General features: G+C 28.6%; 4 protein-coding genes and 1 non-coding gene across 6 annotated transcripts; 3 read left to right on the top strand and 2 right to left on the bottom strand.

Moving 5' to 3' along the window:
* The first annotated feature begins 3,836 nt into the window (after positions 1-3,836).
* On the top strand, positions 3,837-5,586 carry LOC101505355 (protein JINGUBANG). The gene has a single exon (XM_004504090.4). The coding sequence runs from the start codon at positions 4,148-4,150 to the stop codon at positions 5,471-5,473; it is 1,326 nt and encodes a 441-aa protein (XP_004504147.1). The 5' UTR covers positions 3,837-4,147; the 3' UTR covers positions 5,474-5,586.
* Positions 5,587-8,626: 3,040 nt separating this feature from the next.
* On the top strand, positions 8,627-9,876 carry LOC101505039 (uncharacterized). Its single transcript, XM_004504089.4, has 2 exons — positions 8,627-8,752; positions 9,295-9,876. The coding sequence occupies exon 2, from the start codon at positions 9,303-9,305 to the stop codon at positions 9,732-9,734; it is 432 nt and encodes a 143-aa protein (XP_004504146.1). The 5' UTR covers positions 8,627-8,752; positions 9,295-9,302; the 3' UTR covers positions 9,735-9,876.
* LOC113787404 (small nucleolar RNA snoR137) lies at positions 9,009-9,149 on the top strand. The gene has a single exon (XR_003473909.1). It is a non-coding gene; the product is annotated as a small nucleolar RNA snoR137 (small nucleolar RNA).
* Positions 9,877-10,081: 205 nt separating the features above from the next.
* On the bottom strand, positions 10,082-13,902 carry LOC101504285 (protein SIEVE ELEMENT OCCLUSION B-like). Of its 2 annotated transcripts, none has more exons than XM_004504086.4 (7): positions 13,578-13,902; positions 13,262-13,366; positions 12,452-12,903; positions 12,088-12,197; positions 11,661-11,803; positions 10,960-11,451; positions 10,082-10,854 (listed from the first exon to the last, which is right to left on the bottom strand). In XM_004504086.4, the coding sequence occupies exons 1-7, from the start codon at positions 13,776-13,778 to the stop codon at positions 10,237-10,239; spliced, it is 2,121 nt and encodes a 706-aa protein (XP_004504143.1). In that variant the 5' UTR covers positions 13,779-13,902; the 3' UTR covers positions 10,082-10,236. The 2 variants fall into 2 exon arrangements, with proteins under 2 accessions (XP_004504143.1, XP_004504145.1); XM_004504088.4 differs by having other exon boundaries at positions 13,584-13,901.
* Positions 13,903-14,243: 341 nt separating this feature from the next.
* LOC101490831 (glycosyl hydrolase 5 family protein-like) lies at positions 14,244-18,082 on the bottom strand. Its single transcript, XM_004504132.4, has 4 exons — positions 17,553-18,082; positions 15,484-15,731; positions 14,892-15,412; positions 14,244-14,808 (listed from the first exon to the last, which is right to left on the bottom strand). The coding sequence occupies exons 1-4, from the start codon at positions 17,955-17,957 to the stop codon at positions 14,399-14,401; spliced, it is 1,584 nt and encodes a 527-aa protein (XP_004504189.1). The 5' UTR covers positions 17,958-18,082; the 3' UTR covers positions 14,244-14,398.
* Positions 18,083-23,552: the final 5,470 nt, after the last annotated feature.

Below are 23,552 nucleotides of genomic sequence, written 5' to 3'. Positions count from 1 at the left end.
TTTTAATGGAGTGAGAGACCGGACTCATTCTTACCCCGCCTACATCGTCCCTGCTTTCAAGCTTTACGTCTACTTGTAAAGTAAAAAAAGTTCATATTCATTTAATTTAGAGTTAAATACATTTTACTTTTAGGATATGGGTGGCAATAGGTTCAGGGTAAGGTATTGTAATATTATCTTCTTACTTTTAGTTTGAAAAAATATTGGTATTTAAGTTCGTATTTGTGTGAACATAACGTTTAATCTTTGTATATCTAGTTCATAAGTACTTTAAGTATTCATACATGTACTATTTACATGCATTTTAATAAAAATAAATTATTATCACAAATTATCATATATTTTAATATGATTCATAAAATATTGAAAAATATTTAATGTTAAGTTATATAAATATTAAACTAAAGTATTTAAATCATACCCACAGAAAAAAAAATCATGTAAATACTTATTTGATTTAGTGATATTAATAAAAACAAAAGAATAAAGAAAATTAGTTATTAGAATAAAAACAAAGTAAAATTTAGAAAACAACCAATATCTTTTATGAAATTAATAACTGTTACATATTTTTTTTAATACAACGTACAAATTTGTGTCATTAATCATTTTAAATACTTCATTAATCACTAAAATATATGACATTATATATCTCTTTAACCATTGAAATAGACGACCTTAATCACTTTAGAGTACTTATTTAATCACTAAATTGCATAAATGATTAATAAATATTACATTTTAGTGGTTAATGAAATATATATTAAATAAGTGGTTAAGAAGTATTCAATTGTCTAATGTGATAAATATATATCTGTGTGTCACAAAAATCTGTCTTAATAATAAATAAATAAACAAATAAATATTAAAAAAAAAAATTGTTACCGTATAAATGCGGTAAACAGTACATATCTATCGAGTATTGTGTTTATAATTTGTGTTAAAATAACATTTTCTAACTTTGTGTATTTCATAGTTATGGAATATTTTTGTTTCATCCAGAAAAACTAAAAAGATTTTGACTAACTTTCATTGTTATTTTATTTCTATAATTAAATTGGTGATATAAATAGTATTGAAATGAATATAATTGTCATAATAAGTAGACGTTTGAATTGAGAATCTTTAAAATCTGTAATTTAATATTATTTCTAAAAATAAAATATAAGAATGTTAGATTAGTTTGAAGAACATGAGAAGATTCAATAATATAATTATATTTCAAGTTCATAGTAGTGTTATTAAGTGAAATAATAGAATAATAAAAGACAAGTGTAAGGAAATCACACAAAAATATTGTGGTTCACTAAATGTGAGTTAATTCATCCTTCACATCTTGTGAGATGTTCACTAGTAAGTTAGACAACATCTCAACCCAATCTTCTTCTTTTAGTCACATTTTAGTATACACTTGTATTTTCTTAGTCTTAAGAGACTTACACAAAACCCTCAAGTTTTCTCTTGACTAGATAAATTTGATGATACTTACAATAAGTCACACAAGTTTTATCTCAATTAGACAAACTTGATGATGTTTATAATAAAATGATAATGATGATTTGTTTTGAATACAATCACAATACACCGTTAAAATAGGTTGAACTAAGAACACATTCATAAGTTTGATCATAAAATTTATGACAAAGAGCAATAGTGTGTGTTTCTTGTTAATTGAATAGAACTTTGATAGTTTTGCAATTGAGAAAGTGAAATATGTTTGATTGTAATCTATTGGAGACTACAACTTGAAGCACATTATATTTATAGACGCTCTTTGCAATATGGGTAATCGCCATTTTCTTTATGGGTAATCATCATTTTTTTATGATGTTTGTGATCATCACATGCTTTGTATGAAGACGTCTTTGTTAGTATGAAGACATCTTCTTGATAACGTGTCATGAGTTGTAAAGTATAATGTATAAGCTTGCAATGAATTGTTATTTGTACTTGCAGTGTAGAACATTATATTCTCAATATCATTTTTTTCAATATAAATAAAAATAATGTATGTGTTATGAAGTTGTGAGATGTGGTGGTACTATACTTGTACCCATATACTCATAATTGCAAGACAGATGCTAATATTCATTGTAAGACGGATAAAGGATCATAATTGCATAGTCAAATAATAATAATTTGAGATCGATGTACAAAATATTCACTAGATTTTACAATTGAAAAAATAAATTAAAATTATATTGAAAACTAAAAGTAACGTCTTTTTTAGATAAATTATTTTTGCAACTTATTAGGAAAGAAGAAGTAATTGATTTCGTAAGGTCAGTTTAATTAAAGGTAGATGAAGCAGAAGAAGATTTATTTTTTAAGTTTTATTAAATTTTTAAGAGGCAACGTGAAAAGAAAAAATAAACATCTTAAAGAATTTATTTTGCTCCATTCGGTTTTGAAATATTAGAGATAAACAAAGAACCAAATATCGTAAATTACATAAAATTCATTAGTTCTCTCTTGAAACAAATACACCTTCCCCTACTAGTATTTATTTAGTTAAACCAAATACACCATAATTAGTATCCTTAACCAGCTTCGATGTATGTATAACGAATACAGCTAGCAATAGCATGGCCGGTGAAACCGAGAATAACAAGTTAACCGCAAAAACCATCTATATTTTATTTTTATTATAAATTTTAAAAAAATCGAAGTAATCAACCGTGTTATGTTTGTGATGAAGAAGGTACAGTATTTCGTCTCGCTCGACTGTCTAGACGCCTGCATGTGTAAAAAATGTATAAAAAACTGGCAACTTGCATGAACACTTGCAACGATTGACCCAAATTAATTAAAACACTCTAGCAAGTGGCAACCATATCATTGCGCATTCTACGCACACGACACTCTTCGACCTGTTTTTAAGTTTCTAAACAAAGCAGCAAGCTTTCCAATAAAATAAAAAATAATAATAAAATCAACATCTCTATCTTAGTTAAAAATTAAATAAATATTTTTTTACATTATTATTACCTAAACAAATATGTTTTTTTTTATCAAATTGTCATAAACAAATATTAACATTATTACTGCAAACCGACTAAAATTATGATATTTACACCAAAATTATATATAGAATGTTTCCAAAACAATCATTTACAAAGCTTGATCAAGTGGTTTCACATCATTAAGATTAGTTTATAAACAACACATTTATTTATCATCAAAACACATTTTTTTAATAAAAAGTGTAAAACCCAACGAATAAGATAAAAAGAAGCAATACTCGAGCTATGTGGCTTAAGATAAAAAGTCACCTGTTATATGAGAATCAAACCCAAAACTAATTTATAAATTACATTCATACTCTTTAATCTTAGATGCATTTTAATAGAGAGAAAAGAAATAAACTATAATTTTAAATCTTTAAATTATAAATATTAATTAATTTAAGATTTTAAAGTTATGAAATATCAAATTATTTTTTCAAATTATTTAAATTAAGTCAAAAAAATTATTTCATCAAATATTTTATGAATTTTTATTTAAGACTAAATGAATTGATACTTACCATTTAAAAAAATGTTATTTTAACACTTTTTTTTTTTGTCAAATATCTTACACCGTAGTGCACCTCATAAAGTTTTTTTTTTTTACTTTTGTTTTTAAGATTAATTATTAATATAAAAAGATGTATATGCAGGTGTCACTGTGTTTTAGTGTATATAACATCATTCTAATTCTCGTATAAAATATATTTTTTTTATAAAATATAAAAAATCTATTTATATATTGTTTTATGTCAAATTTTTGAAAGACTTATTATGCAGAAGAATAATTAAAGAATAGAATTATACAAACAGAAGCAAGCTTTTCCCATCTGTCAAGCTAGCTTTTCATTGATACTCCGGCAGGTCCATGTTTGTCTCTACGAAAAAAACAAGACAAGAAGAAAGATACCCAGGCAATGATAGAATAATAAAATACACTAACTAATTAATTAATGAATCAGCCTCGGACCTATCGCACCCTTCTTGTCCCCTTTTTTGGCTTCTTCATGATCCCACTCCATTACCCTCATCTGCCCCTCTCCCATCTCAATCTCATTCTCATTCCACAATCTTTCCCTGTACCTTTTTTGTTTGCGTGCCTCTCTCTGCCTCAACTCACTACGTAATCCGTATATTTAATCATGCGGTTACAGTCGTGGCTAGACACATGCTCCTCCGTAAACTGCGCCACAGCCACCAACAACTCAACCATTTCACTTCCAATACTCCGATCACATAAACAACATGCATCCGAATACTCAACCACCTCTTCTTCCACCTCCACAGCAACCTCCGATGAAAGCACCTCCAGTACTCTTCACACCAACTACTCCATACAAACACTCCCATCCCTTCCTTCTCTCCAAAAACTCTCTCCACAAAACTTCTCCGTCTCTCACCACTGTCTCACTTCCTTCACACCCCGCCCCTCTCGCCCAATCACCTCCCTCGCCATTCACAACAACCTTCTCTACGCCGCAACCGAAAACCTAATCAACGTCTACGATCGCCACACGTGTACAAATCTCCACTCCTTCAATTCCACTTCCTCTGGCTCCACCAAAGCCATTACCTTCTCCAAAGATATGCTCTTCACAACCCACCAAGACTGCAAAATCCGCGTCTGGCACCACCGCCGCCGACGCAACCACCGCATGTTAACAACCCTTCCCACCGTCAACGATTTTCTCCGCCGCTTCCTCTTCCCGAAAAACTACGTCACCGTCCGCCGCCACGACAAACGCCTCTGGATTCAACACGCCGATGCCGTAACCGACCTCGCCGTTTCTAACGGCGTTATCTACTCCGTTTCGTGGGATAAAACACTCAAAATATGGAGAATCTCGGATCTTCGTTGTGTTGAGTCGGTCAACGCTCATGAAGATGCGGTCAATGCGGTTGCAGTTTCCAATGATGGAACCGTTTACACTGGATCAGCCGATAGACGAATACGGGTTTGGGCTAAACCCGTTGGAGAAAAGCGCCACGTTATGGTTGCCACTTTGGAGAAGCATAAATCAGCTGTTAATGCGCTGGCACTAAACGACGACGGTTCGGTTTTATTTTCGGGTGCCTGTGACCGTTCGATATTGGTGTGGGAGAGAGAGGATAGTGCGAATCATATGGTGGTGAGTGGGGCTTTGAGGGGGCATCAGAATGCGATACTTTGTTTGATCAACGTCTCTGATTTGCTTCTTAGTGGATCGGCTGATCGGACGGTTAGGATTTGGAAGCGAGTCTATGATGGATCGTTTTGTTGCGTTGGTGTTCTTGATGGTCACGGAAAACCTGTGAAGTCGTTGACGGCAGTTTCAGAGTATGATGATCAAAGTTCCACTAACGGCGTCGTTTCTGTTTATAGTGGTTCACTGGATGGTGAGATAAAGGTTTGGCAACTTTCTATCAGGTGTCTAGCCACTCAGGATTCGGATATTTTGAATTCCTATAAAGCTAATAAAATCACATAGAATATGAAAATGAAAGTTGGACTATTATCTCATTAGAAGATCTTTATTATTATAAGATACTTACATAATCAATTATTTATATTTATTGTCAATATAAATATATTTGTACTGCATTGACGGAGTATGCTTATTAATTTTTTTTTAATGAAAAGTATAATAATGAACATGAAAGAAAAAAAAATAGTATACGATGACATTGTTATTGTATTAAATAAGTTTTTTCAGTTCCTATAAAAAAATTTCAAAATTTTTATCTTTAAAAATTTATTTTTATTTTTAGTTTCTAATTTTATCTAATTATTGTCTATTCTTCTAATTGTTGAATGATTTTTTACATTACTAATTTTAAACAAATAATAAATTAAATATAAATTTTTAAGTATAAATTTTTAAGTATAAATTTTTTACGAATTCATTCAAAAACTTTGCAAAGTAGTTGTTAAGCAAGTCCTATCCATTCCTTCTAAAAAATCATTTTCAAAAAAATATACAATAATTAGTTTAAAATAAAGGATAAAAAATGTAAGTAAAAAATTTAAAAAAATAAAAAGTTGATAAAAAGATTTATAAAAATTAAAAATAAAATAATGAAATTTTACAAAATATTAATATTTTTCTTTTTTATGATAAGAAGCCTTAATATTACTATCTCATTTTTGTTGGACATTGTGCACGTGGGTTGTGAGATTTCATTTAATATATAAAAATATTAAACGTGTGTATGGAATGACCATAATTTAAATAAAAAAGATGTGTTTGGTTCAAATTAGTAGAGAATAAGAGACGGGTGTTCATGGATATGTATATATATATATATATATATAAATTAAATCATTCGAATAAATTTAATTTATATTTTGACATAACTCATTCTAATTCGGGTTTAATCTAAATCAGCCGACTTAAATTAAATTATATTCGGTGCAACATATTTAATATTTTAAACTTCCCCACTCGTGAATTAAATTCATTGATGTGACATGTATATTGGTACAAAAGAGGGTCAAAGCCTAAACGAGGAAAAAAAACGAGAAACAAAATAATTAAAAGCATACTCCTATTCATGCAAGCTTAGAAAATGTCATCAAGAAATAGTTGCTTAAGTTCACTAAGAGGAGACTCTATAATAATAAGGATCTATGAATCAAAAGTAAAGCTAAAGTTAGCTAACTAATTTGCGCTTTTGTTGCATTCATGCCACGTATGAGTAAATTGAATGTGTCAGTCTTTCTAAATTAACTATTGAATATGTCGAATCAGATGATAGATGTTTCCTTGAGATTGCATTTATTTGTGACCATATCAATGAACACCTTTTAGTCGTTTTCTACTATTAAGTGAGATAAATCATTTCTCCATATCATGACAAGTCCTAAGTACATACCCCACATCTTGGCATGCAAGACATCGCACCCTTCAATATTTCACTTAAAACCATTATCCATCTTTCATATGACTTACAAATTAATGTATAGTTAAAAAAATTTGTTGGATTTTATTTGATAATTTATTGTTAATTTAATTTATTTATGTGTTTTATTGTGTTTTTTTAAAAAATTCATCTTTTGTTGTCTTTAAAAGGTCAAAACTTATGAATTTTAATCTATTTGTAGTCTTCAACAAGGTATTTCTTCTCTCAATTTTTTCTTTTTAGTTTAAAATACATATGATTGAACCGGTTGGATGTGATACATATGAAAGTGTTTAGCAAGGCAAGACCTATATAGATCGGAATGAGTATATATGGATATGGATGTTTCAATTGTATATTTTATACTACGGATAAAAATGATATTTGTATTTTATTATATTTGTATAAATATCTCTTTAATTGATGGACTTTTAAGTATTTATATGTATAAACAAATATATGAATAACATCTTTTAAATAAATAAAAATTTCAATTATGTATAAAAAACTTTATTTTGATTGCATTATGTATATTTTTTCCTCCTATTATGTCTAAACAAAAGTCAGTAACACATGAAAATATTAATACATTAATAAAATATATAACATAACTTTATCATAAAAATTATGAATATATTATACTCAAATAAACTATTACGATATAAGAATTTTACTAAGTTACTTTTGATTATGAATTTTAAGGGATGCATATATTATTAGATTTGTATTTGTATCCGTTAACTAACGAATAGTAAAAATATCTATTTATTTTATTTGTAGATATTCATTAAACTTTTTGACGTATTTGATATACTCCTGTTGCCACCTTCTAGTCAAACAATATATTTTTAGAGCATTAACAGTGGAGAAGTTTCTCCTAATAAACACATTACTAAATAAGCACCTCATTTTTTAGTCAAAAATATAAATGTTTTATAGAAAATGTTTGTTATGAAATTATTTTTTAGCTATTCATTTTTTGTGTTTTATTCAATAAACTGTATTAAAAAAAATAAATATTTTGAAGTATAAATAATTAATGATGGAACCTATTTAATAAAAAAAAATTAGGTGTTCAGTTGGAGTAAGTGGTAGTTACTAAAGACTATGATTAAAAATTTATTAAATAAACAACGTGTATATGCGTCACTAATTTAAACCCCTAAATTGGAGAGTTTTATGGTGGATAGTTTTATTATTTTAGGGTAAAAAAACCACCTCTATCAAATTTATTTTTTAATGGACATTGCAAAAATAACCAATATGTTACTTCTAGCTAAACATGAATTTGAGTTAAAATTAATTTTGATAAGTTAATAATCATCAAGTCTTTAAATTATAATTTAATTGATAAATATTGATATGGTTCGGTTAAATATTTTGTCAGGTTGAAATCTAAACCTCATAGTTGTGTAAATTAATTATAGTAGTATTTATCATTGAATTTTTTTTTTTTAAATAATGATTTAAACATATATTTTTTTAGTCAATAATTCAAATATAATATCAACTCCATTTTCAAGTTTTGCATGGAGAAAACATTTCAAAATTACATCAAATTTTCCGGCGATTTAATTTTTATGATTGTTTTCTTAAAAAGGGCAAAAATAAAATGAATATCTGTGTAAATTACGGGGGGTGGGTTTATAATTTTAGGGGCGTCAAATAAGCCCATGCGTTTCATCTATATGGATTGTTAGGCCAGTGTTTCCTATTTTGGGTTTTTGAAGCCCAAATCCTACCCATTTTTTTTTAGGTTTGGTTCCGTTTCTTTATAAAAGCAGAGGCATAGCACACGTTCTATATCATTCACTAAAGCGATAAACCCTAGCCGCGAGGCTAAATCAAAGGGCGTTTTTAGATTCCTTGTACGTTTTCTTCTCAAATCATCCATTCTCTCTTTTAATTTTTTTTTCTCTCAATTATGTTTCATTTTGTTATTCATCGCTTTTGATAGGCGTTGCGTTCTTCGTTAGTTATTCATGCCGAAGAACGTGTCAACGAAAGCGTATATCATTTCAACACTGACATGTTTCTTAATGAAAAAACATATGCGTAATATAACAATCGCATTTGTTTTACGGTCGTGTTCTTCCATTTATATAATTTATTTTCATTTTATATGTTGCTTCTCAATGGTGAATTCTCCCTTATATAAGTGGGAGATTTTCAAGTTTCCGAAGCATACATTAAAAAAATAACCAGTATTAAACAGCGTAGTGTAATACTTTAGCTACACTATGTTACCTGTCTCCTGGTACATTTTAATTTTACACTACACTTATAACGCAAATTTTGTTTCTTCATTTATAAATTTTGAAATCATTAAGCTTGTAATACTGTGTTTGATTTAATTGGCTAATTGAATAATTTATTTAGTTAAATCTAACATTGTATTTGCTTTATCCAGTTGTTGAAATGGAAGAATCTTCGAACCCTAATGTACCGACTATACCCGAAATTAAATTGAAACCGAATCAGAAAAGAAAGATTCCTTCACCAAAACAGTTGATATCACATTATGAATCACAAGGGATGGATTCACAAGAAGCTTCATTGAAAGTGATAGAGGATTTACAGAAGGCGTTGTTTGGAATAATTTCATCTAGTAAAGGTAAAAAAGATAGGATTATGAATGAATCTTCAAGAAAAATGGATTCAGTGAACAATAGACTCACTATACTTGACATGAAGCTTGATACTAAGCCCGGTTATGTTGAGACGTTCGCAATTGGACTTGCATCTGGTGTTGCTCTTAAAGGAATTGGAGCTGTAATTCCCCACATTTTTTCTCCAATTGTTCAAATTTGGAATTCTGTTACCACGGCTACTAAATCTACCCCACAATGATGTTTTTAATTTGTTATTAGGTGTATTTGTAATGGATAATGTCCATAAGAAAATGTAAATTTATGTTCAGAAATTGTATTTTACGATTAAGAGTGTAAAGACAAGACATTAGTGGATTAATTGTATTTGGCAGTTGTGACTATATTCTAAATACTATAATTTTTTAATGTATTGGGAATATAATTTTTGATTTTGGTCTTTAAAATATATGTTTATGGGTGAATTGATGATATGAAAAATTCATAAATTAAAAGAATGACGACTTAAATCTAAATTACACGTATTTTGTATTGTCTAATCCAAAACGACAAACATTAGAAAAAGTAATGATATATTTTCAAACTCTGTATCACAAAATCAAGCTATGTCAATATAATCTTGAAATCAAATTTACAGATATCATATGTTATCAGTCCCTTGAATGTTAAAGGTAAATACAATATAGCACTTAATTTTATTTATGAACTTATTAATGGTGCATTTTTGATGCTATAGCAACAATTCACTCGTTGCAGCAGCGATACATGTAGAATTTTTCCATAGGCTGACGACATTCCGCACATATAATCTGCTCTGGAGTTCTGCCATCAACTCCTGGCAGTATTAACCTGTTACAATGATGTGGTGTTTGGATTCCTTGTATATAATCATCCATTGCAGCCAAAACTCCTTTATCTTTTGCATTATCCTTCCACTCTTCAAATTCAACCACACATTTCAAAAATGAGTCACCTTTTCCCTGTGTCATTTTCACAGTTCCTTGACTTATCACAGCCCAACCTTGATCACTGCTATCAAAGCTTAGGATTCTCACTATTTCTAACATTATTTGGTCATTCTCCACTGTATTGCCCTGTTGTAATTTGGAATGCCACATGCTTTCTAGCCTAACCCAGAAAAACCAATTTATTGTTGGATAGGCGAGTACGTTGCTAAGTTTTTCTTCATTTATGGTTTTGTTGATTTTTCTAATTTTCTCCCCTGGGTTGCTTTTCCCAACATACATTATTTCTAGAGGAATTTGCAGAGTTTTTGCCATTGATTTTGCGGAGCTTGTGAATTTCCTAATCCATTCAATGTCGTCCCCTCCATACAAGCATATGTATTTGCCTGCTGATACCTGAAACAAGTTTGCAACCAACAATGATGATCATAAGACCAAAATTTGAAAGGAATTTTAATTGTATGCAATTGGAATCTCAAAATGAAAAAACATAAGGCTAACCCATTCAAAGAGTGATTCATCAATTGTATCTGCCAAAAGTGCAAGTCCCCATGTTTCCTCTTTCCAAAGTGCTTCCTCCTTTAAGCTAGAGAAAGGATAAGCCAAGCTTCCCCAAATCCACATCACGTGTATTGCATTAAGGTTCACAACTTTCCCTTGTGGATCCAACACCACAAGCATATGCTTTGTGTTGAAAAGCCAAACCTCCTTAATATACCTTATTGTTGCTGCCTCCAAAACTGAAGGGTCATAAACTGAGTACCATGGCATCATTGATTGCAGCCTCTCGAACCTCTGTTTCGATTCAGTCCACAGTGTTCCCTTTTCGACAATTGGAATCCAAACGAGTTCGTATTGACTCTCTAACCTTGTCGAATCTTGGCGCGAGTCTTGATACATTTGTCCAAATATAACAAGCTCTTGTTCAGATATATGTTGTAGGTCTGTTATGTAGAGCAACACAATTTTGCTTCTCAATACATCAATGCTAACCTGAACACATAATTTTTAGTTGAATAGAAAAATGATTATGAAACAGATTAGTTGATTCAAGTTGTTGTCGTAAGATTGCATTGTTGTTATTCTTGGCAAGTCTTTATTAAATAAAGATCATGTTGATGCTGATGGCAACAGAATATACTATAGAACATAGATGCATGTATATTTGTGTGAAATGAAGAAAGAACACATTCTATGCTAACCCTTTGCTTGGTAGAACCATCAAACAGTGGCAATGGATCATCCTTGCAGCGAATCAAAGCTTTGAGAACATTAATGTTATCTTGGTGTGATGTCTCAAAAAGGATCTCAAGTGTTTGAAATGCTTCTCTCTGTTTGTTGTCATCTGCATCATAACAGTGTTCCAAAGCATATAGATTAGAAAAATTTTACCCAAAGAAAAATCATACATTTCTTATTTCTCATCTGCATGATGATTAATATACATGTAGAGTTACTTAACTGAGTAAGTGCATGTTTGTAATCAAAATGAACTTGACAAAATCATTATGACACAGTGATTTTATTGAAACTCTAAACCATTGTGTTAGTCAAAATCATAGTGCCATATGCGATTCTGTCAAACTCACAGTCATGCCAAATATGCACTAATTATATGGACTTATTTACCTAAATGTTGATGACAAATGGTGAGCTGCTTTTGAAGGTGATCATTCATGTTATCTAGCTTATGAGTCAAACTGGAAAGCTCCCATGTCTCTATTGTTGATGTCATATATCTAAAATCAATACGGAAGAGTGAAAATCATAAAAATTAAATACAGACAAGTTTGATTTAGTGTGATCACTAAACCAACCATGTATATTGGAATATGTTAACTCCAACGAAATTCAGTTATCTTGACACATTAGTCTCTGTAGTTGCATACTGATGATACTTTAGTTATAAAATAGGCTATTTTGGTTTTTTTGCGTAAGAAAGAAATTAAGAAGAGTTACTAAGATATAGATGTATGATTCCTATGAGACATACCCTTGACCCAAGCCAATAATGCCCAAAATATGTGATGCACATGCCACAATACTCCTAATGGTCCAATAGACAGCACTAGGAATAAGAGTGGATGCAGTCAACATTTCAGGTGCTTCATGGTCAATATACTGAGAAGGAAGCTCATGGAACTCAACAATGCAATTGGCAACAACGAACATGGCATTGAGAAGGTTGTTCACAGTTTCAAATTTTGGTCCCAAATCATCCACTTGCTCCAATGTTTCATGAATGTGCTTCAACAATGCAACTGACTTAGCAAGACGGTTGGTTGCATTAAGTTGAGCCACCAGCCAAAACTCTCCTAAGTTTGATGCAAATGCTGCTAATGCTATCCCCACTTTTGCATCCCATGAAAAGCTTGATAGCATTCCAAGTATTCCTATTGTTGTTGCATGAGCATCTCCACCACCCATCATACATTTGCAAGATATCTGACACAAACATGCTCCAAATACATTAATAACTTCAAATGATGAATTTGGATTGTCTGCGGTTAGCAATCCCACGCATTCACGTAGTCAATACATCAGTGGCTATTGAAATGCCGAGTTTGAAATTTAGATTGTTTGATCTCAATCTAAAAACCACTGATGTGTTGACTACGATTGTGTGAAGTTGCTTACTGTATGCAATCTAAATCTCAACTTGACCATGCGACTAACTAAATATTTGGTAGACAAATTTTTTTATATTTTCCTATTTGAGTGTAGAAATAATTTCTCTAACACACTTTTCAATACTTTTACTCATATTAGTTGAAATTTAAACAAGACAACTAATTAACAGAACCTCGCATGCAATTTTGTTAATTGTGTGATAAGAAATCTCTAGTATGTCAGATAAGTCGGATTGATTGGCATTTTCCTTTGAGGCACTCATTTGTGTTTGCTTTCCCTGAGAAATGTTAAAACAACCATAAACAGAAGCATAGTTAATCAACAACAAAAATGCTAAATGATACTTTATCCGAAATGAAATATAAGCAAAAATGGTATATGAAAAGTTGATGTACCTGATTAATAATTAAGACTAAATAGATCAACTTTTTAAATATTCTCTTACTTATATTTCATTCTAGAGTTGTACGAGTTTAATATATACATACGTCTACCTGAAGGATGTCGGGGATGAGAGAAGTTGCACGGTGAAAAATGTCTTGAACAACATTCAATAAAGGTCTAACATCAACATGCTCTTCAATAGGAGCATGAGTGGCGCTGATTTGTTTTGTCATAACCGTGTCATCAGATGCCGAAAAAATATGACGAATAGCTCTAGATTGCATCTTCCGGGGTACCATTGTCATCTTTTTGAATCAATCTGGTTCATCAACTGGGTTTGATTAGTGTTAGCTAGTTCTATGCATAATGTAATATATAGTCATATTGATGCCAAATTCTGTTGAATTTCTACCTTGCTTGTGTTTTGGTTCAAAACAATACAAAAAAGTGACTAAGGTGGAAATGAAATATTGGATAAAGAATTGGCAGAATTTATACCTTTCATCAATTCTTGCTTTCTTATTATTATTGATGTCTTCTTTCAAACAGTTAAAAAAGTAAAGCTATTCACTCAAGGGGTGTAAACTTTTATGAAAAATTAATTAATTTAATTAGTATCTTTTATACTTTGTTTACCAGTAATTCAATACACATCACACTTTTAGACTAACACTTTGTAAACATGATGAATACAAAAATGTAATTTTTTAAAAGATGATTCATGACACAATTTACAAGAAAGGTATAAAATGTTTGCAACTTTTGTGATGTGAAAGAATCATTAATATTTTATTATGATATGCTTTTTCTTTATGATAATACAAACGAGGAAGAGAAGCAACAGCTACCCTTTTATTTAAAAAAAAAAAAAAAAACAGAAATAAAACATGTCAATAATGCCAAACATGACTTTGTTTCATTAGATTCACCTTTTCCCACTGTCAATAAGTTTGAACCATTGACTTGCAGGGTCACATGTAGAATCATTGCTCAAACATTTACAAGCATTGGTAACAATAACATTGTTATGATCAACATCTAAACAAACATTTGTTCCATTGTTAATGTTTGTTGAAAGGTGCAAGGTAGAGTCTGAGATCATGTCCCATGTAGAGCACGATTTGCTAATTATTGCTGGCTTCCCTTGATTCATTGCTTGGATGCAATAGTGTGAACGATATATTGATAGTGTCTTTTGGGGTTTGTAATTCCAACCATTAGAATAAGAACATGCATTTAATTTTAGTGGCTGTAGTTTTGACTTCCTTGCCACACAAAGACCAGTTAAAGGATGATATATCAGTTTGTATGGTTTTCCTTGTGTTATGCCTGGACCTGTGCAATGATGAAAGAGGAATGTAATTCAAGTTTTGATGAACTTGTAAAAAAATAAAGTTAAGGAGTATTGATCTTAGTACCTCGAAATGGAAGTTGGAGGGAAGCAAGCCTTTGCAAGAAAGTAGGATTTCTAGGTTTGGTCCAATCCGAATTGAGAATCCCATAAACCTCTTCCACTCCAAAAACTCCTTGGTTAATATAGTAACTTCCAGCTAATGTCCACAAGGCCCAATCCAAATCTTGATCAGCTGCATATGCTATAAAGCAGTTAAGAAAACGGTTATCATTGACATTGGTACCTCTTAAGTCACCCCCAAATTCACTCATTATCAAAGGCCATCCTTGGTCCACTAAGTAACCAGACAATTTCTTCATATATCTAGTTACTTTTCCACATACCTCGTTTGGGTTCTTTGATACCCAATCACGACCATCAGTGAAACCATAATGGTGTGCTTCATATACTAGTTTTTCATTGAATGTTAGGCTCACTGCTCTATTTCTAATGAATGATAAGTCTGTGTCAAAATTTAATCCAGACAAAATGACAAGAACATTGGGATTTGCTGCATGAACTGCTTCTGCTCCTTGCACCATATACCTTCAATTCATAACAAATAACTTATTATTATATGATTTGGATTTTACATGTAGTTGTAGTAATTGTTTTACCTGTACCAATTGTTGACATCCTGTTTTGGGCCTCTGAGTTCATTCCTCAAACTCATGGCAACGACAGTAGGCACTCCATTGAAAAGGGTGGCCATTTTAGTGAGGCCCGTAATCCACAAGCTTGGGTCAAAATATTGATCGCCAAAGAAGCCATTGCCGTCAGTGTTAGTGCAACACCATCCTGGTTGGGTAACGTGGTTGTCCAAAATCACCATCACATTATTGTCCCCAAGACTTTTCACAACTGCCTGTAGTCATAACAACAACATTTATTTACTTCATTAATTATTGATGTATTACTGCTATCATAAATAAATGCAGAGGAATAATAACTTGAGATGATATTCATTATATTAATTAAACTGTACAATTACAAAAAATATAATTAAAGCTACATTATAAATTAAAAGTGAGAGTATTTTCATGATACAATTTTTTTATTTACAAATATGATAATTACTGTGAGACATATCAAATACTAAATATAAACAAAAAGTAAGTTATATTGATTTGTTAAATATAAATAAAATCTAACTAATTTAGAAAAATTCAATCCTATTATTTTTAAATTATCTTGAAAAATGTTCTGATTCAAATTTAAAAAAAAATAGTAATTTAAAAAATACAATTATATTTTTTAATACACCAAGAAAATTTAATAATGTTAACTACTATTATTAGTGTGCATAATTAGTTATTTTTGCTTTAAGTTTGGAGATCTATCCATATAAAATTTGATTTCATTTTAACCAATATTTTTTCTCCAAAAGCATGATCAACTAAGTGACTATTTTTGTTATAAAAAAAATAAAAATTTGCAATTTGATTATTTAATTTCAAAATAAGTTAACGTTGTTTCCTTTTCAAATTCTTTCAATTTCTCATTAATATGGTTCAATGTTTTTTCACATTTCCCCACTAATTCTATGTAATGTTGGTCTTTGTAATTGTCCATATTTAAATTTAAGCTTTGTTTTATAAAATTAACTTATAGAATATATTATAGTTTATAATTGTTAAACTCATTGAGATGTTTGATAAAATTAAAAATTCAATCAGCTTAAAATGTAAAATGACATAAAGGAGATTTTTAATTAAAAATAAATTTTATTAATTAATGTTTAAAATACTTTAAAAATAGTCATTCAACTTTTTTTTTTCTATTAAGTTAAAATTTATCATTTTGATATTTTATTTATTTATTTATTTTAGTCTAAAATAGAATTCTTAAACTAAATAAATAAACGGTTTACTTTAAAATTTTAATTATTTATAAATAATTTAAAATTATTTTAAATAATTTAATTTAAATTTTAATTTATTAAATTATTAAAATTAAAATTATATATATTATTATATATTTTAAAATATTTATTTTAAATTATAATAAATAAATTATAAACTATTACAAATAAGAAGACTAATAATAAGGGTAGAACTTTGAAAGAAAAAAAAGGGTATACCATCTCTTTATGATAAGAAATTAAATCAAAATCCATCCAATAAAAGAATATTTAAGCATCTCTTCACTTTTAAATTACCGAACTAATTACTTCCATTAATGAACTCTTTAAAAAAAAAAGACATCTTTTTATTAAAAAAAACAGGACAGGATGTCACTTAAAGAAAATAACTTTGGGATTCCTAAATGAAAATTTTCTCTTCTTAAAAAATTAAAACTCACAAACATTAAGAGTAAATAAAAATTTATTAACAAAACTCACAAACATTAACAGTAAATAAAAGGTTACAACTTGAATTCGTATTTGCAAATTGCAACATATCAAAAGTTTTTATAACTATTGTTTAGTTATATTTACGAAACAAATAAAATTAATTTCTATGCATCGGATAATGTCATTTTTTTAACACGTACATTTATTTAAATCAAATTACGATGTGCTTTTATCATGTTAGTTTTCATAAAATATTTTCACAAATATTAACAAATACAAAACATTATTGAACTAACAAGATAATTAAGGAGAGGATAAAGTAACTAAATCCAAATTAAATAATTCAAAGACTAATAAACTGAATTGGCTAACAAGTAATAATATAATTAGTACCTGAAAAGCTTGGATGAGGGAAAGATCAATGATGGAAGGATTATTAGATTGGAAACCAGCAATTGTATCAAGAAGGCCATGGTTTTGAAAAGATTGTCTAACAGTGAGAGAAGAAAGAGATTGATTTGTAAGAAGGTGAATAGGCCAAGTGAGTCTAACACAATTAAAGCCCATGGACTTTATTATATTGGAAATAGCATCCACGGGCTTTTTACTAAGCCCTTCAGCCACCACAGCATCCAAATGAGAAACCCAATTCACACACGCTAGTTTCACTCTTACTCCATTTTGATTTACGATCCATCTTGAACTTGTTTTAAGTGGAAAAACACCACTCACCGGCTCCACTACCAATATGGTTGCTCCGATTAAAAGAAACATGCACCGCCACCACCACCCACTCATTTTGATTTTTTTTTTGTTGGTATAAAATGTGACTTTTTTTTTGGTCAAAATAAAATGTAATCTTTTACGTAATGATACTACCGTTTATATATGTTGAGCGTGTAGGATTTGGAAGTTCCATGCGACATCATGAATTTTTAATGACACGCAAGTGACTTTTGTATGTTTATATCAAAAAAGTAACTTTGTTATTTTGTCAGTCTTTTAAGTTTATGCAATACGTAGTCTTAGTGCCTTTTTTACTCAAAACTTAAGTGGAAGTTTCAAATATGCCATTTATTTTGTTTTGATAATCTTTTTACCTTTTGACCACAATTTTAGATCTCTAGGATTCTTTGGCTATATAATGTGAATAAATGACCTTCTTTTGGTATTTTACTAATTGTAATTTGTCGTTATAATGAGATTTTATAACTCTAGAAGCCATTTTCTTATTTTAGAACGTTGTTTAGTAGTTAATACATGGAATAATTACAAAATTTACATATATATTTTTTTGTCTAAATAGCATAACAGAAAATTATGATTTACATTTTAATAATAAATTACATTTCATAAGAAAGGTAAAATAAGGATTTATTTTCATTATTTTGGAAAAAAAATCATTGAAAGTTCAATTGGGTTGTGGTTTAGAAGGATAAATGATTTATTTGATCTAAAAACAAGATAAAAGATTTATATGATAATTGATGTTAAGTTTTAATTTTTTTAGTAAGAAAATTTATGTAAATTAAATAATATTGATATATTTTACCAAATATGTATTATATAGTTTCATATATAAGCAAAAAAACTAACTTCACATTATTTAATAAAAGTAGTTAATTTTATTTAACTTTTTCAAAATATAAAAAAAAACATTTGTTTTATCTAAATTGCCCTTCACGATAATTTGTTCTATAAAAGTAAAAAGGATCTATTTTAAAAAATAAAATCTAAATTAATTAAGAGCATTTGAAGAATAATAACATTAAATATAATAGAGTCAGTTAGATTTTATTTATATTTGAGATAAAAAATAATATTGATATACTTTTGCTTATAATTAATATCAAAGGACGTATATCCATTTTACTTCTATTTTTTCTTTATCAAAGATATGCCTTCACTTTAATAATGACAAACAAGTTTTTTAATAACATGGTCAAAGATAAAATATAATTAGAAATTAAGGATTTTTTATTTGCAAAAATTAGAATTTATGTCTTAAACTTATATATGAATTGCCAATTTTTATATTTTTCTTGATAAAAAAAATTAGGAGGGAATTCCTATTAACTACTTTTTTATAATTTTTTTTAATATAATTTTCGATCAATGACAAAAAAAAAACTGCATGAATTGTGAAATCTTTTTGGGGCATTTTTTTTTTCTAAGTATAAGTTTATGATTCACAATTTTTGTTTCTTTTTTCTATATTTTTCATAACTTTTAACTTAAAAAAACTATGAAAACTTTTATCAATAAAAATATAATTAAAAGTTACAAAATTTAATGAAATTATTAAAAAAATATCAATTATTTGATAGATATGGAATGATGAAATTGACAGACAAATAAATCGATATCTATATCTTTCTATTTTATATACAAATGCAATAAAATTTACATTAATTGTACAATTTGCAAGAAATAAACGTATACCTCTATTTACTTAGAGTTCCACGTGTCAATTTATCATACTATAACAAATAAACTTACAAAATCTCTTCATTTTCAAAAAAAATCTTACAAAATCTCCAATACTTCCAAATTTACATGTAATAATTTATAACCAGTAAACAATGCACATAATTAACCTTCTATTTTTCTTTCATTTTATACGTTGTCAAATTAAAAACAATACCAAAAAATACTAAATAGTAGAATCAAAACAATACATTATTAATTATGAGAGTTTTTTTTAAGCACCATGTTTTTTACTGTTTAATTTCAAATAATTTTTATTCAAATGCATCCGACAAATACCTTCATTGTTTTCATCTATTTTTGTTGAATTTTTTTTGCAATGTATATAACACATGATTGAAGACACTTTGAGGTCTACTCACAATTGTCTATTAATTGATGTATACTCGCTTTGGATTAATTATAATTTTAGATATTTATCTTATTTATAAATAAAATAGAATTTACATAGATTACAGTGCTAACAAATTATTGTCAATGCCTCTCACAATAAAATATGTCTGTATCATATAACAAACTATTATTTTCTATGTATTTAATAAAATAATTATAAAGTTTAATTGCAGTTTTGATCCCTCTATTTTAACTGAATCGCGAAAGTAGTCCCCCCATTTTGTTTATCCCCAGTTTAATTTTGTCCCCCAAGCAGATTTTTGGTCCAAAACTTGATGAAATTTTATTTTTTTTTGCATTTATTTAAGTCACACAATGTCTCAAGATCTCATTTGCAACAATTGTACATGAAATATATAACCATAAATGGTGTCGTACGACTTTAAAAAATAAAATTTTATCAAGTTTTGGACTAAAATTCTGTTTGGGAGACCAAAACTGGGAAGAAACAAAATGGAGTAACTACTTTCACAATTCAGCTAAAATAGGAGGACTAAAACTGCAATTAAGCCTAATTATAACTAAGATAATAAAAATATAATATATTTATTTATTTTGCATTTCTAATAATTGTTTTTCCAATAATTTACTTCATGGAAATACATAAGTGTGATTCTAATAAAAAATCCGGCGTGAAATAAATACATTTAAAAAAAAAAACTTTAAACTAGTATATTGAAAACAATTTCCAATGTGAATGACAATGACACTTTTCAATTTGCATTTTATTTTTTTTGACAAACTTGCAATTTTTTTTTGGTACAAACAAATTTTCAATTTATTCTTTGCCAAACATAATTTTTTTTATCAGTGTGATTCCAATTAATCACCAACATAAATCAAGTACATTATAGACATTTTCAATGTCATTAATACTGTTTCAATTTTGAAATTTATTCATGCCAATAATAAAATAATAACAACAAAATATATTAATTAATTTCATTTTCACCCACGATTATAACCATGTCTGCTATAATTTGGCTATTTTTAATGGAAATAGGAATCAACAATTCGCGAAAGATTTTCATACGAAAACAACAAATACACACATGTCAAGATTTTAAAAGAGAGAAATGGATATATTTGGTTTTTTATGTAATTTAAGGAAGACTAACCAATCACAATAAGTAGTTTAGTGTCATGCACGACTATTTCACACAAAAAGCATGTAAAAGATTCATCAATGTGATTTTTATCGGGCACTAAAATAAAACACCCACATTAAAATCAATTTTCTACGTGATTGACACAATTTTAATTTAGAATTTATTTCTCCCAAATAATTTTAAACATCAATTGCAATACACTATACTACTTTAATTATATACTACTTCAATCTCAAATATAAGTAAAACTAGAGAGATAGAAAGTTGACGTAAATATTTGTACTAGATACATTAGTTTTCTTTGATCCAATTTTATTTATATAAAAAAATATATAAATTTGAAATTGATATTATATTTGACTATTGAATAACTCATTGTGTTATTTTTAAATTTAGAAAAACTTTGAAAAAACAATTTATGACACTGAAAATATTAATGGGTTGAGTCGCATACTATGTCACTCTCTTTAAAACATTTCGAGGCACTGTTCAAATTGTGCAAGATATACTATCAACCACGAAGTCCTCAAGATAAAATAACTCAGATTACTCTATTGGAGTTCTATTGCATCGTAGAAAACCGTTATAGAATTACACTCTCAATATGACAGTCGAATAATTGTCACTCATAATATAGTACTAAGACCACTCGAAAAAAAGAGAAGAAGTGAGTAAGAAAGGGAGAGAAGAGAGAAAAGCCTCTGATTCAGACGACTTTTGGTGTGCTTTTCTAACTGAGGAAAACCATTTATTTATAGAGGAAATCCGTAATTGGATAAGAGAGAAACGTGCGATCCATTAGGTCTGATACACTAAACGTGCACTCCAATATTTCGGTTTTGACCACAGAACGTGAGCTTCAATTTTTTTTACCACAAAAACGTGCACTCCAAACTTAGGGTTTTGACCGGACAATCACGTAATTAATTAAACTAAACAATTAATTAAACTAAACACTAATATAATAAATAGATAATATATTTATATAAGTGCGGTGCGGGGTGAGTACTATAGTTCCCGTACCCGCACCTATACCCGCTTAATTTTGCGGGTAATTACTCATTTTCATGCCCATACCCACTATGCAAGTTTTTACTCTACCTATTGTAGTTTTTTTACAGATATTCAGTGAGTCTGGGTCTAATTTCCATCTCTCCAGATATCTCACGTTAGTTATATAGATATCTAACACTAGTTAAGGATAAAATTAGAAAGAACGAGACAATAATACCAAACATAACTTTCAACATCCCATGTGCATTCTTGAACTATTGAAACTTGAAAGTCTCATATCTCATGCCCATTGATAATTTTATTTTGTACGTTTTTCACTACAATCTCATTAGCACATGTATTTAATCTAATATTCACATGTATGATTATTCAGATAGTCCTTGAGATTTAAAATGCTCTGTGTGAATGATGAGTTTCACGACTTACTTTTTTTGTAAGTTATATATATAAAAGATTTTAATAGTTTTAATTTCTTAATTTTTTTTCTTCAATAGATGCAATATTAACAAAAATAGTATTTTTTTAGATTTAAATTAACAGAAGTACTTAATATTATTCTATAAAATATGCAAGAATTAGAAAAACAAATAAATATTTTAAGAGTTGATTCAATTGTTAAAATAGAATTTCACTATCAAAATAATAAAAATTACGATATTTCGAAATAAATTTTAAGGTTTTTCAAATATAATTTCAAGTTTATTTACAAAACGACCTAAGTCTTTTAATACCAAATAAAAACTAAATAAAATCTCAATTTTTATTTTGCTCGAATTTTCTATTAAATGAGTTAATTATTTAATCTACTATATATGAAAATAATAAATTTTAAAAGACTGTTTAACACACTCAAAGTTTAATTTTATATATTATGAATTTTTCATTTAAAATAAGTAGTAAATTTGTTTCTTGCCCATTTAATATTATGAGTACTTCATGTTTTTGTTTTTCTTTAGGCTGCCCTTTTTAGGACGTGAAATTTGTGCTAGAACTTTGTAGTGGATAAAAAACTTAAATGTTTAATTTAAATTGGAATATGAAAGAATACTATGCTATACTATCACACAGTAAAATGCTTCAATCGATTATTTTTATAAGAGGTTGAGTCAATAAAAATTAATGTATTTGATTATATAATTTAGATTGAATTTTTTCAAAAAAATTATTTTAATACGACAATATCAATACCTTAGTATAAAAACGAGTCTCTTGAGTATATATACATATTAAAAATAAAATTTGATGCACTAAAAATTCGAGACAATTCGACGCACTAAAAATTCGAGACCAGTTCGACCGCTCCTTTTGAACGTCCACATAGCCCTATGTGAATATTCATTCACCAGATGCTTACAATTGGATTAATTGTAAGGGATAATTTTAGTAAAAA

This window comes from Cicer arietinum, chromosome 6 (assembly GCF_000331145.2).
Source record: "Cicer arietinum cultivar CDC Frontier isolate Library 1 chromosome 6, Cicar.CDCFrontier_v2.0, whole genome shotgun sequence".
Lineage (NCBI taxonomy): Eukaryota > Viridiplantae > Streptophyta > Magnoliopsida > Fabales > Fabaceae > Cicer > Cicer arietinum.
This window is presented reverse-complemented; position numbering and strand designations above follow the sequence as displayed.

Excerpts from the sequence above, each read along its gene's own strand:
- LOC101505355 (XM_004504090.4), top strand. The coding sequence starts at position 4,148 with ATGCGGTTACAGTCGTGGCTAGACACATGCTCCTCCGTAAACTGCGCC.
- LOC101505039 (XM_004504089.4), top strand. The coding sequence starts at position 9,303 with ATGGAAGAATCTTCGAACCCTAATGTACCGACTATACCCGAAATTAAA.
- LOC101504285 (XM_004504086.4), bottom strand. The coding sequence starts at position 13,778 with ATGACAATGGTACCCCGGAAGATGCAATCTAGAGCTATTCGTCATATT. Across the intron at positions 11,804-12,087 it reads CATTTGTCATCAACATTTAG|ATGACAACAAACAGAGAGAA; the intron begins GTAAATAAGTCC and ends GTTATGATGCAG. Across the intron at positions 11,452-11,660 it reads ATGGTTCTACCAAGCAAAGG|GTTAGCATTGATGTATTGAG; the intron begins GTTAGCATAGAA and ends TTATGTGTTCAG.
- LOC101490831 (XM_004504132.4), bottom strand. The coding sequence starts at position 17,957 with ATGAGTGGGTGGTGGTGGCGGTGCATGTTTCTTTTAATCGGAGCAACC. Across the intron at positions 15,732-17,552 it reads CCCTCATCCAAGCTTTTCAG|GCAGTTGTGAAAAGTCTTGG; the intron begins GTACTAATTATA and ends TTATGACTACAG. Across the intron at positions 15,413-15,483 it reads GATGTCAACAATTGGTACAG|GTATATGGTGCAAGGAGCAG; the intron begins GTAAAACAATTA and ends TATGAATTGAAG.